The sequence below is a fragment of the Brienomyrus brachyistius genome, chromosome 16 (assembly GCF_023856365.1).
Source record: "Brienomyrus brachyistius isolate T26 chromosome 16, BBRACH_0.4, whole genome shotgun sequence".
Taxonomy (NCBI): Eukaryota; Metazoa; Chordata; class Actinopteri; order Osteoglossiformes; family Mormyridae; genus Brienomyrus; species Brienomyrus brachyistius.
Genome location: NC_064548.1, coordinates 22,972,866 through 22,986,130, shown reverse-complemented (window position 1 = coordinate 22,986,130; position 13,265 = coordinate 22,972,866). Strand labels below are relative to the sequence as shown.

The window sequence follows — 13,265 nt, the reverse complement described above, 5'->3', positions numbered from 1 at the left end:
CATAGGTGCTGAAACGAGTGGGAGTTTTTGCATGAGACCGGAGCCTCGTCCCCATCAGAACATGCCACTTGCCAGGGAGGCTGCGATTGGACGCTGGGATGGATTCTGGGTGGGGCGAAAGGAGCGTGGGGGTGGGGCTGGACAATGCGGCTCCCGGCGAGCCGTAACCAAGGACAAATTAGTGAAACCCCCCCTCACCTCATGATCCTGCTCACACCTCCCCCGCCACATGCTCTAATGGCAGAGAGTGGAGCCAGCGGTTCCACAGATCCAAACATATTCCCATTAGGGAATAAGAGAGCATTATATATACATACGTACATACATACACACACACGCGCACATCTCGGTGCAGACCAGCGGCAGGAGATGTTCCAGATATCTTTACAAATGGATGGGGATCCGCTTAGGAGGGACAGAAAGGGTGCTGGTCTACTAGGGATCGCCATGGAACATAAACATCACTCACCAGCCACCCTGCCGGCCGATTCGAGAAGCTTGGTGAGGCCCAGAGCTGTCACAGGTACAGTGAGCACAGAGGTGACCGAATACAGGGGGGGGGGGTGTTCTGCAGCACTGCACTCAGGAGGATTGGCAAGGCAGGGTGGCCAACACTAAATCGCCTGTTCAACATCGAACTCAAAAAGCCATTTAGCAAACAAACACACATTCAGCGCAAGGAATTAAGAAATGTGTACCTGCACAACATCTCGTCTAACACCGGCTCTGATAGCCCCACCGACTGAAGCTGATAGCACACATGGTGAGGGAAGGTGAGGGTTTATTTAAAAATAGCGAGGATGTTTAATTTGGACTACTGCAGTAAACGTGCTTTAAATAGTAAAATGCACTGTTGCGGCATTGTGAGGCAGTTTATTTTGTTAACATGGTTAAACAAACGACCCCCCCCCCTGGGATCCTGAAACATTCTGTTTTCTGTCAAAACAAACGTGTTCTGTCCTTTGCCTCCATTCGTTTACCTCCCACGCCTCCAGCCAGTACATTATATTACTCAATCTACCAACCCCTCTTATCTTCAGCTAATTAGACAGTCACTCTGGAGCCAAAAGCAGGCCCAATCCCGGGCCGTGACTATTCCGAGGATGGTGGGGGGCTTTCCTCATCGGGAGACAAGGTATGCAGCGCCAGGAATCTTCTGCCGAACAAATCCGTAATCTCCCCCTAGATCACCCCCGAGATGGGGACAGGTTACGGCAGGAAAGCACAAGGCGATCTGTTCGGAGGGAGAGCGTTAGCCAAAACTAAACAGAACTCATTTAAATCGAGGACAAATGTGATGATGCAGTTTAGCTCCTCATTTTCGTCATTCGCCTTTCGTTCGTTGCAGTGTTTCACAATCCGGTCCTCAGGGATCCACAAGACAGTCCATGTTTTTGCTCCTTCTGAGCTCTCTGCCAGTCTGTCCACAATTTTGCTCCCTACCGGGAGCTGGGAGGCAGCAAAAACATGGACTGTCTATAGTCCCCAAGGACTAGGCTTGTCAACACTGGTATATTTAAATGTGTCTTGGCAACAGCAGGGCATGGCCTCAGTCCTGCCGCAAAAGCTGAGTTTGAATATAAAAGGCTAACAACATTCACTGTGGATGGAAACTGCACATGGAAATCGCAGCAAAGACATGGAGTGCATCCTTTACGGTTCCTATGCAGGGTGATATTGAGGATTTTATCAAACCCATCACTCTGCACGGCAGGCAATTCAGCCGCTTCTTGAAACATGCCGTAAAATGCCATGACAAACACCTTTCTACGGAGAGCAGTTTCAGCTTCCAAGTGCACTTCTCTTCTTAAAGACCCTCAAAGCTATGAAAATGCCAAAAAACTCGGTTGTATTCAGCAGAAACCCCATGAGGACAGAATAACACACATGAGAGACAGAAGACTTTGGCAGAAAAGCACCTCTGCGCTAATTGGTGATAACAGGGAGATCTTCGGCACTCATTTCTGGGATTTTCCGGATCTCAGGATAAACAGCCAGGATAAACCTTTTAAAGGAATCAGATTCTTTCTTGGGAATCAAAGTGTCGGCCATGATAGCACCTGATGGTTACATGGAACCTTGCATGAAACTGACATGAATCAGTGTCAGCTGAAATTAAATAGCTTCACTATCCAGAGCCGAGTATGAAATATTTAACCACTGCACACAGAGCAACGCCGAGAAATGAAATAAACCTGCTTTTATCACCGAGCCTTTTTATGAAGCACTAACTACTGACCACGAGGGAAGGCGTTTTCATGTTCAGCGAGTTAAGCACCAGTTCCAGCCAGAGAAGGTATTTGCTCATATATTACAGGGAAACAGATCTGTTTGCACTAGCTCATGGATACAAAGTCCTCAGAGAAAGGCTGATTGTATACTTTCATGTAGATTATTAAAAAATACGCCAGCAAATGCGTCTGTCTGCAAAACACAGCCAATAGGCGTAAGCATGTGTGCAAAAAAGGGCATTTTTTTTTTACATTTGTTGGTCGCATTTCAGGTATTGACTTAAAAAACAACAAGATCTTAACAGGGAATGAGATGCGTCCGGCACAAACGGACAGATCTGTCGGTGAGATAAGAGGCCTTTGCTTCGTCGCAGCGGCAAGCAGGAGTTTAAGTAACGAACGGCCAAGGTAATGGCTGACAGGGGCACAGTGGGGATCCCTTATCCTCAGAGGCGTACAGCGAAGCAAGATGAAATCTACGGTAGTTAAGATCCAGGAAGAGCGTGAAATCGCACGGGCGAACTGCCTGAATGCTTGCTGTATACTGGGCTGGGGGGGGGGGGGGGGCGATGGCCTTTGGAACCCGCATGGCGTTCCTCCTTAGAAAACACACACACACGCACACACACACACACGCACACACATGTAGGGTATACCTATCCTTATGGGGCCCGCTCACTCACCTCTATGGGAAAAATGCTAATGCTAACTATGACAACCGTAACCCCCACCCTGCCCTAACCATAACCATAAGTAATAAGTTTAGTTTTTTCATAGCAGTCACTGATTTTTATAAAACAGAGTTTTCCCTTATGGGGACCAGGAAACCGGTCCCCAGAAGGGAAAAAATGGATATTTATCATGTTATGGCGACACTGTGTCCCCATAAGGATAGGTATACTCGCTCACACACACACACACACACACACACACACACACACACACACACACACACACACTGGGTATCTTTGGAGAGTCTCCATTCATTTCCATAGGAGAAGTGCTAATCCCAACAATGACAACCTTAATCCCAACCCAGTCCTAACCTTAACCATAAGGAACCAAACAGAATACAAGAGCCTTTTTAGTATTTTGACTGCAGTCACATATTTTTAATAAAATGTGTCCTCACAATTTAACATACACATAACCCCCACACACCCAGAGATGGGTCTCTGACACCACCATCAAGCATCTGCACCCCCCCCCCAGCACAATATATGAACCCACACTTACATACTTTACATTTCCAGCAGCAATTACAGCAGCCGAAAACGGCAACAAGCATTCCTGTAATTACAGAGGCCTTAGGAAATAAGGGAGTCCCGCCGGTCAGGGGTTAACAGCCGGCTCACAGACGACCTCCCCCCAACATGGTAGTTAAATCCCAGCAAACATGTTAAACACCATATATGCATACAGGTCATACAGAAATTTTTTTTTAAAGCACCCGAGTTCAACAAAGCCACTCATTTCACATATGGATTAGAGTTCTTCCAGAGGTTGGGGGCAAAATAGAAGAGAGAATTGAGAGGTTACCCCCCACCCCCCGACTCCCTGTGGGCCTCGTCCCCAAACAGGAGAGCAAAGCCTCCAGAATCTGGCCTGAGACCAAAGTCCAGGTCACCATGGATTAGGCCCTCCGCACGCCGTTTATGTGGGCTACAGGTTTCCCACCCCCCCCTCGGTATTCCAAGAGAAACTGCAATCTTCCCCGTCCACGGCCCGCTCTCCTCGCACGCCAGACCGGGGCGTTCCCACACGGGCCAAAAGCAGCTAGCAAGCAAGCCAACACTCACTAAAAAATAGTATTTCTGGAAACTAGTGAAATCCACCAGCTTTTGTTTGTAGCCATTTCTTGGTGTCTTTCCATCCAAGCAGACGATCCCAAAGACCAAGCGAACGAGAGACAGGGAAGACAAATAAATAAAAAGCAGTTGGTGTCTTCATCTGGTTCCTCCCACTCATTCTTCTGAGTTCATATCAACTGCAAACTGGTCTCTGAATCAGTCAAAAAAAAAAAAGAAAACTCAGGCATTGTGAGAAACAGCCAATACAATTTGGGCTGTAGTGTAAGTAAACCCACTGTGTGGATACATTTGTGAAAAACGTTTTTTTGTTCCAAAAATAAGACCAATGAAAATCAAACTATACAAACACATGTTTTTATTTCTAATCAGAACTGGCTTTCCAAATGAATGTAAACGTGGGCAAAATCAGAACCGTACTCAAAACAGTATTTCACACAAGGAATTGTGTGCTACAAGGAGGGGTCATGTTTTGGACTTATCTACGGAGCCATTACATGTGGAATTTCCTGTCAAGAGCAGGGCATATGAATGGATGTGATTCACTGTGTTCTGCTTGGAAACGAAGAGTGACTTCCACGATCGAGTCTGTCTGGATCCCCCATATCGCATGTCAAGCTTCAAAGCGCAAACGCGGGATCAAACGTCCCTGCTAACCTCCGTCAGATATTAGCCGCGGTGAACGGCACACTGTTAAGCAGCCGAAAACACCGAAACGCAACACGAGTACACAAGACGATCCCCACGCTCTCCTGCAGATGCGTCATTCGAATGGAGTTTACATGCAAACAGATGGGGGGGGTTGTGCTCACAGGTTATCTGATCCTCTGGGACTAGAGTCTGCTATCTTATCTAAGACTAATGTTTACATGTTGAGACAATAGTTCAGTTTTACAGACTTAAAACACAAGCCCTTGCCTACAGTATTCACACAGAAAGAATAAGATTGTCATGGCACTTTTATAGCCTTTTTTATGAAATGATCCCTGTTTCATATCTTCAGCGCCAAGCCTGACTGCCACTCCGAACATTCGCCGGAGACTGATCGAAATAAGCAGTGGCTTTAATCTTCAAGCTGGCTCATGTTAGTCATTCACACGGGGAGTTTCGCATTTAAATTTCCGTGGATTTTAGAGACCCGAGACGGATTGTGAAACTGCAAAAACAGCCATTGATCTCATGTGTTGTGTTTAATTAACGTTTTCCTACAGGAGCGCCTTTAAAACAGCAACCAGGGGAAAAACCTTTGTGATTTGCTCTTGCTTTATGAGAGAGAGCGCCTTGTCATTCTGGCAGAAACATCACTGGGATAGATTTTTCATCTTCATTTAGTCCCGAACAAAACATTAATAACTGCAATCAACAGAGATCTCCACGCCAAGAAAGACAAAACTGCCCTAAAACATTGTTTTCACGAAGGAGCAAAGTGATCATTTCTTCCAGGACCACCTCATGGTTTCTGCAGCTTAGCTTCTGCCAGCTGAAGTACACAAGCACTTCAAACATGTCCTCAGCAGCAGCTACAAAACCTTTTTAATGATGTCCACGCTTCTCCTACTCCCTCCTTCACAAAATATCCTGATCATCACTCAGGTTTGGGGGGGGGGGGGGGGGGGGCATGTTTGGTGGAAGAGGAGGCTAATTCCACAAGGCTGTTTGGTTACTGAGGAAGAAGAGGATCCCAAAAACCTTCATGCCACAAATGATCTTCGGTTTCAGCTACTCTTGGGGATACTTCAGATGTTCCATGGATGTTCACTCCTTGTGTTTTATCACCGTGAAATAAGAACCGCCGGACACTAAAAATGTTTCGCTTACAGATGCAGGGTTTCTTCTTTACTTTTCCAAAAGCTTTTTTAAAAAAATAATAATAAATAAATAAATAAAAAACACCAGCAGCCCCCAACCCTCCACCTCCAATTCTTGCCAGATGGACAACTGTGTTTAGACCCTTTTCATCACGGTATCATAGCAGACTGGAATTACAAACACAGACTGGCATGAGTCAGTGGGCATCGAGAAACACGGCACACAGTAGATGGAAAATTCCTCCCCCAGCCTGTCTCTGTGAGCCAAGCTTTGAGCTGGATTATCTGTCCTGAATATCGTCCGATTATTTTTTTAATCAAACATTTTATCCCAAACTTTATCATTCTTGTTTTATAGTCGTCAAAAGACGACAACCTATGAGGCTCGCCCCCCTCTGCTATGATTCTAATGCTCCCAGACAGCTGATAGGAGACACGTCATTATGAGAAAATTCCTTAAATCCTCGGAAGTGAATCAGGGTTACAGCTAGACACCAGCGACCGCCAGACCAAACCAGCCATATCTACACCTTAATGCCAAAAAGCTAAATTCTCAGTGGCCTTCAAAGGGCCATATGACCTCGGTGGGAAAAGCACTCGGACAACAACTTCCCATAAATTATGTTTGCCGTGAAAAATCACACAAAATACCAGAGATCAGAGGCAGAACACTGGCCCCGGCTGGTTACTGCAGTTGTCTCACTCTCACAGGGACGTGGGTTCGAATCCCCACTTTTTTCCTGTGTTTGTGGAGTTGGCACCTGTACATCCCTAACAAGCAGATGCAAGCGATCATACATTATGCAAGCATATTGGTCACGCTGCACAAAAAAATAACCATTAGGGGAACAGATGCTTTTGGTGTCCTGGTCACATGGCCATTAATATTCATTGTTGACGCACCATCCATACTTATATTTCTGCAATTATGTATCACGCAATCAGAGCTTTAGGTCATTTGAGGTCACAACATTGCATCCTTCTGTGGCGGCCTGTGTTCCCCATTTACTTCCTGTTTGCTGGAGCGCAAATTCACGTTCCCTTACTCAAGTAATTTAGCTAACACTATCCAGAAAATGTTTGGCTCCGTTTAGATGACAAAAAGAAAAAAGGTGGGAAAGCAGAGGACTGCACAGGCACTACGGTGTTACAAACAGGAACAGAACTGCCAGTGCGTGGTTAATGTGATTAACTGGGACATCTCACGGCAGAGCAGGCCTCCAGCGAGGTAAGTTAATCGAAAAAGCTTAATAGCCTTAATGGGCAGTTTTCATTTCGCTTCGCCTGTAGGATGAACACAACCAGCATTCAAATTTAATGTTTAAACACATAAGGGAGAGCTGCCAGTGTAGCGAGTTTGTTAGCATGTTTATTAATCGTAACACATAAGGAAGTTAGTCATAATAAAAATATCTTGCGGTACATCTCCACCTTACACGGCGCAATCCCACGATCCTCTGGCCAGCATCGCTGATGTCATGGTAACCATGTTCACACAAATGCACCTACACACAATCCTGTCGGAAAGTATATTTCATTAGGAGAACCAAGTGGGCCAGGTTCCAGGCTGACGATTAACGGCCTCCGGCGCTAATGAGCATCCAGTTCTCTGAATGGAGGCAGGGATTTAAATCTTGCTTCTGAAAACGTTTGGGGCAGTTGGCAGAGCTGCTACGAGGACATTCCAGGCTCATTTCTTCTGAATTACCCTTAAGGCAGTTACTGAATTTCACCCTGCTGTAATGATCTACACTCAACGAGCTCTGGATAGTTTTGGACAGTCGTCAGTGGTGTCAAGTGTCAATTAAACTAAACTTAAATGGAATTTAAATATGTAGCAAGCCTTAGGACCAAGTGAAGAAGCGGGTGGGTCACTTCTGGACGTTCCTTGATCTAGGACACGCTAACCCTCCTTGTAAGATGGGTAATCGAGCCAGACACCCAGCTTTCTCCGCTCCAAGTGGGAGTTTGAAAATTTTCATGTTTTGAGTTATCAAAACGTATATAGAATCTATATATGAATCATATATAGAATATACGCTTTTTCCTTCAGATTACCCATGCGCAGAACATCGGTATCTCCATGCATTTTGACCAACCAGTTGGGTTTCGGTCTTGCTTTGGGCACTGGTAGCATGCATGGTCATGGTCAGCATGGTTACGACTCAGGTGTGGTTCAGATACGGATCAGATTCTTTGCAACGGAAAACCGCCAAAATTATCCCCATCCAAAATGACATGTGGCTCATTCGTGTTAAAAACTGTACTGCTAGAGAGCAAACTACCAAAACCTGCTCCAGAGGAGCCGACGGTAAAACTCTAAGCCATGGTATTTGCATTCTGACAGACACACAATAACCTGAGCACTACAGCATTTCATAATTTCATCGTGATTAAGTTACCAAATCAACCAACACTCTGCCCAAAGCTCCTTAAATCTGGGCTTGCAGGGCAGAGCATTAAGATGCTAAAGTGAGATCACGGCCACCGGACTCACCGGAACATCAAACACCTCCTCAGTGTCGTCCAGCATGTGGACCCTGATGGAGATCTGACGTCCTGGAGGCATGGTAAGCGGCTTGTGCCCAGGCTCCAGGGTACTGATCCCAAGGGTCTCTGGAGCACCGAGGCGCTGGCCCGCTGTAGGCTTCTGCTCTGGCTCCACCATGGTTCCACGTCAGACTCGCTCCTGCCTAGAGGACGGAAGGCAGCAGAGGGTAAGGTCACACGCACACACACCACATCCCACTGCCAGCTCCTACTTGGTCTTTATTTGTTACCGACGACTGATATATGACAGCTATTCAAAGACGGATCGCTCACCCGAGTTTGCAGTGCTAGTATCATCAACCGGTTTAGCACATAGACGAGCAGGTTACCATGGAAATTTACGGATCTTGATCTCAAGGGACCAAATCTGACAAAAGTGGGAGGCACCGTGATGGGATATGGGACGGGACCGCAATCCATCACCAGAATTAAAGGGCGGGAACAGGCGGCGGGTTCTCCTGGCTGGAATTTCATTAAAACTCAGCATCTGGTGAGAGCGATAGCCATATTGGAAAGACCGTGATATACATAATGACCAGTGTATTTTCAATAGCGAAACATACGGTCGACCTGCCTTACTTGAGTCTTTCTGAATCCATGGTAACGCAGGAGAAACCGGTGTTTAAAAAAAAAAAGATAATAAAAAAATAAGTATATCTATCCATACATAAGAACCACCGGTTTTCCTAATGCTCTCCATCCTGTTCATGTGTAAATATTTTAAGTTCTCATCAACAAAGAGAGGGCAGAAAGGTTGAGGTGTGCTAACAATAAAGGACAAATAGCAAGAGGCGGAGACTTTCTTTTCTTGGCAGTGTCCAATATCCTTTCCCCAGCTGGAACCAAGAGAGATTTCGAGATTGAGAGCTGGAGTAGAACCTGCGACTGTCTGTAACAGACAGCTGCCCTCTATACTGAAGAATAACCAAAGCAGCAGAAAGGTCTTTCAAAGAGCCCTCTATGTGAGAAGGCAACCAGTACACAAGGTCAAGACTACAAAGATGGATTTGGGACCGTAGAGCGAAGAGTGTCAAAACCCAGCGGGGGTCAACCCTGCCTTTGATCTCAGGACCCCATGCTGGTTCAGGCCTGTCCTTCACATCCCTTCCGGCACCAGGGTGAAACGAGCACAGGCTTGAAAAGCAGATGAATGTAGATGAATGACCTCCAGTTATGCCCAACAGCCTCAAAGCTTCTTTTCCAATGACATGCCGCTGACTTCCAACCCCCCGACGTTCTCAGTGCTCCTGTCCCCCGAGGGCACCAGAGGAGACGAAGGTACATGACACTCTGTCTGTATGTGTGATGGTCTCCCTAGGAACTGGCCAGCTACACTGTATGGAGGAGCGAGTTTCTACAGCAGAGCAAAGGCAGCGACGGGGAAAGAACTGAGCAAATTCAGTTCTTAAAACCACTAGTTCATTCCAGAACCGCTGAAATCATGACACATTTCATTCGAGTATCATTTCACACATATTAAGATGCCAGTCTCACACACTAACAATGACAAATTATACACACACTGGAAAAAAAAACCCTGTTTTACTTAAAGATGTTTAAAAAAAAAGCCAGCAACCTTTTTAAATGAAAGTACAGAATTAGTTTACCACTAGGTAACAGCGCAGAGAAAATTACAACAAGCTCCCCTGCTGATTTGCCACATACACTAAGCAGAGACCTCAATCAGCACAGAAACCCAAAGCAGGATGAGAGAAGCTAACATCGCTTATTGTGATAAACAAAAAAACGTGTGTATATATATTTGGTGCCACAAGAACCATGCTGTTAAGCAAAGTTTCCCCAAATTTTTCAAAATGACGCCTAATTGGAACAGTCTCAGCCCACCAGTACAGCATTTCACGGCATCCAGCGAGACATGGGAGAAATTGTGCAACATTAGACTACTTCAAAGACAAGGGGAATTCTCAAAATACAGAGTGAACCGGCTCTGTTTAATTTAAAAATCAGGACTGTAGCTTAAAGGCATTCCCTAACACATGACCTCAGCGTCAGTTTGGGGGGGGGGGGGACAAAGACCACCAGCACGCTCTCCTTATACTTGTGAAGTCAGTCACCCCAGTTTTCACTTGACACACTGCAGGCTTTGTGCAGTGATGCAAAAAGCCTTGTAGGAGGATACAGCCAGCAGTAGGGGTCACTCTAGGGCGGGGCAGATGGAACAGGACCCAGTTATTTCACTCAGCGGACTCAGAAACAGATCAGTCACATGACACAGATGAACTGGTGACCTCCAGGTGACCGAGGCCATCCCTCCTGCTGGGCTGAGGGAGCGTCAAAAGGAAAAACACATTCATTCACTGTCTGCAGGTCAGCCCGTCAAAAAACCTTCCTTGTATGTTTAACGGGACAAGCGACCGCATTGGCGTAAGGGCACAATATTCAAATCAGAACCTTGGCGAATGCCCTCCAGATTAAGCTTTTAGACCTGCATGAAGGCCGGACCGCAGAAACGGAGACTGAGGGAGGCCCAGTCTGGTGTGGGTTTGAAACGAAAGCTGAAAAAGCTGGAGTGTGTAATCTCTGAATTTATACAAAGAAACTTCCCACATACAATTCCAAAGAGGAAGCACCACTCCGTAATAAAGAAAAAAGCAGAAGTCCCAGCGCACCCACGGATTTATAAAATGGTAAATTTCTGCATTTGTTATGATTGTCGCTTCCCTTTCCTGCCTGCCTGTTATCTACAGAGGAGAGTGACATCAAAATCCAGATGCTAGATTTAGCCTGTGCTTCACCATCAGATAAACTCAGAGAGACCCCAGCCTGGCAACGGCGCAGCCTGACCCCATCCCCCTCCAGCAACATCCCCCAAAATGAAAGGGCTATTCTTCTCACCTTAGCGAGATTTTGACACAATGATCTTGGTAAATGAATAGGCAGAACAGGTTCTGGAGGGGACCAGGGCCGACCCTCCCTATGCGATTTCACTGCTTCTGATTAGAGGTCTTTAAGACTATTAACCAACGGTGCATATATTTTTCAGTGGAACAGTTCAGGTTGTGCACCCCACCGCTGGACACTGCAACTCGTTGGTTGAAGGACTTACACCCAGAAACTGAGATTTGAGATTAAGTCCCTAACCATCATGCCACCTACTGGCCCATAAATATAATGCAGAAATGGCACAAAATGCCACTTTGCTGGACTTCTGCTGCTTTCTGGCATGTGTTCAGGACTTAAACCATCAGATATCTTCTAAAAAGAGCCTGGAGGCATAGTTATTGGTTAGCATAGAAGCTAGACTACCTGAATCTTGTAGATACTCATCAGGCCACTGTTTATAGACCAGCTATAAAATGTGTCTTGTCCCTGAGGGCAGTATTTTTCAACAGAAGCCTGATAGTTTGCCTTCGTGGGAATTTTTGAAATGTTCGCCCCCGTTAAAATTCTTGGCGCTAACTAGCGGTTCGCCTGACTGTAAATGGACGACACAGCTGTGTTTATGGTGACGAGTTTGGCCTTCACGCAACGAGATGTCAAGAGAAACCCATAGCGTGAAGGTCAAGATTAAGTCAGCATAGGTACAGATGAACCCCACAACTACACGACCCTTGCAGTGCTACACTGAACCAATACATATTTTTTGCAACATGTACTTATTAACTTGCGACATAACAAAAAGTGAGCTGTAGTGAATCATCCTTTCGCCAACATACATTCACAGCCTTGCAGATCAGTGTCTGCATATTGCCCGAACTATCAACAACTGCTGCTGTATCTAAATTGTTTCGTCTTTCATATGTCTGTTAAATAATAAAAAAGAAATCATTCAAATGTGACTTAAATTTCCCTCATGGGTCTATGTCCCCACCTACTGCTCCTCAGCTTTTCTTGACGCTCCGATGGGACCCCTACGCTTGCTTGGCCACCTCATACAGACGCCAAGGTTCCAGATCGCTTCACACAAAGCATTGCCGGGGCTCCGGAGGATGCGGAAAGTGCCGGATCCACAGGAGGAGATTATTTTGGGCTGAATGTGCTCATCTTCTGCCACAAAGCTCGGGGATCGGACAGCCTGTGCGCATCCGCAGCTTAGGAAAGGGCCAGTGCTCGTTAGAGAGCGACAGCGTGTTCTCTTGTACTAACCCGGCTTTTGTTTCAGGGGCGGACGCGGAACAATGCGACGCCTCCATTGTTTCCTGTCCGACATGGGGCCACGTGAAGCCTTGCGTGAAGGACACCTTCGGATTCAGAGCAGAAATGCCCACAGGACTGCCCCCGTCAGGGAGGCTGGTGAGTTTGGACGGGGCGTTTAGCGGCAGTGCAAGCCCGTGCTTGTGTGTGGAATACACACAGCTGGCCTGCATTACAGCCAGTTCCACGTTAACAGTCCACCCCAAGACCACCTCCTCCAGAAGAGCGTCACGTGTTGGGACCTGTTGCAACACCTGTCAACTTCATCAGCACAGACCAAACATCTCAAAGGGAACGCCTTCCAAAGGATCTCAAACTTATTCTGTCTCTCCTCAAAAATGTCTCACGGCCACAAGAGATCTACTCCCCGCCCCCCCCAAATGCAAACTTCTATTTTTAGTGCTGAAACCCAATGTTTTTTCAGGGGGAAAGCATTAAGCTTAGATCTAAGCGGAGTCAAGTCGCAGTTTAAATAACAACTAAACCTCAGCTGTGCTTTTTGATTCAGTGTCTTGCATCACAGTGAACCTGTCCCAGAAGCCTCAGCTGCCAGACATAATCAAACGATTATATATGTATGTGCACACCACACACTATTTCTCAAAAGATGTGAATATTAAAAAGGGTTTTATTGCCGTAAAAGCTGATCTGACGGTGCTACTTTAATGCTTTTATTTCACTGGTTTAATCAGGCATTCAGTAAATGACGGGCT

At 46.2% G+C, this 13,265-nt stretch overlaps 1 protein-coding gene across 4 annotated transcripts in view; it reads right to left on the bottom strand.

Annotated features, from left to right (window-relative positions):
* farp1 (FERM, RhoGEF (ARHGEF) and pleckstrin domain protein 1 (chondrocyte-derived)) overlaps positions 1–13,265 on the bottom strand; it is a 62,125-nt gene that overhangs the window by 46,776 nt on the left and 2,084 nt on the right. For all 4 annotated transcript variants that reach the window (XR_007382816.1, XM_048978447.1, XM_048978449.1 and 1 more), the window contains exon 2: positions 8,345–8,540. Coding sequence is in view for 3 of the 4 variants with exons in the window: in XM_048978447.1 (XP_048834404.1) it covers positions 8,345–8,515 (171 nt within the window). In the remaining variant the exon portion in view is untranslated. The remainder of the gene's footprint in view (positions 1–8,344; positions 8,541–13,265) is intronic.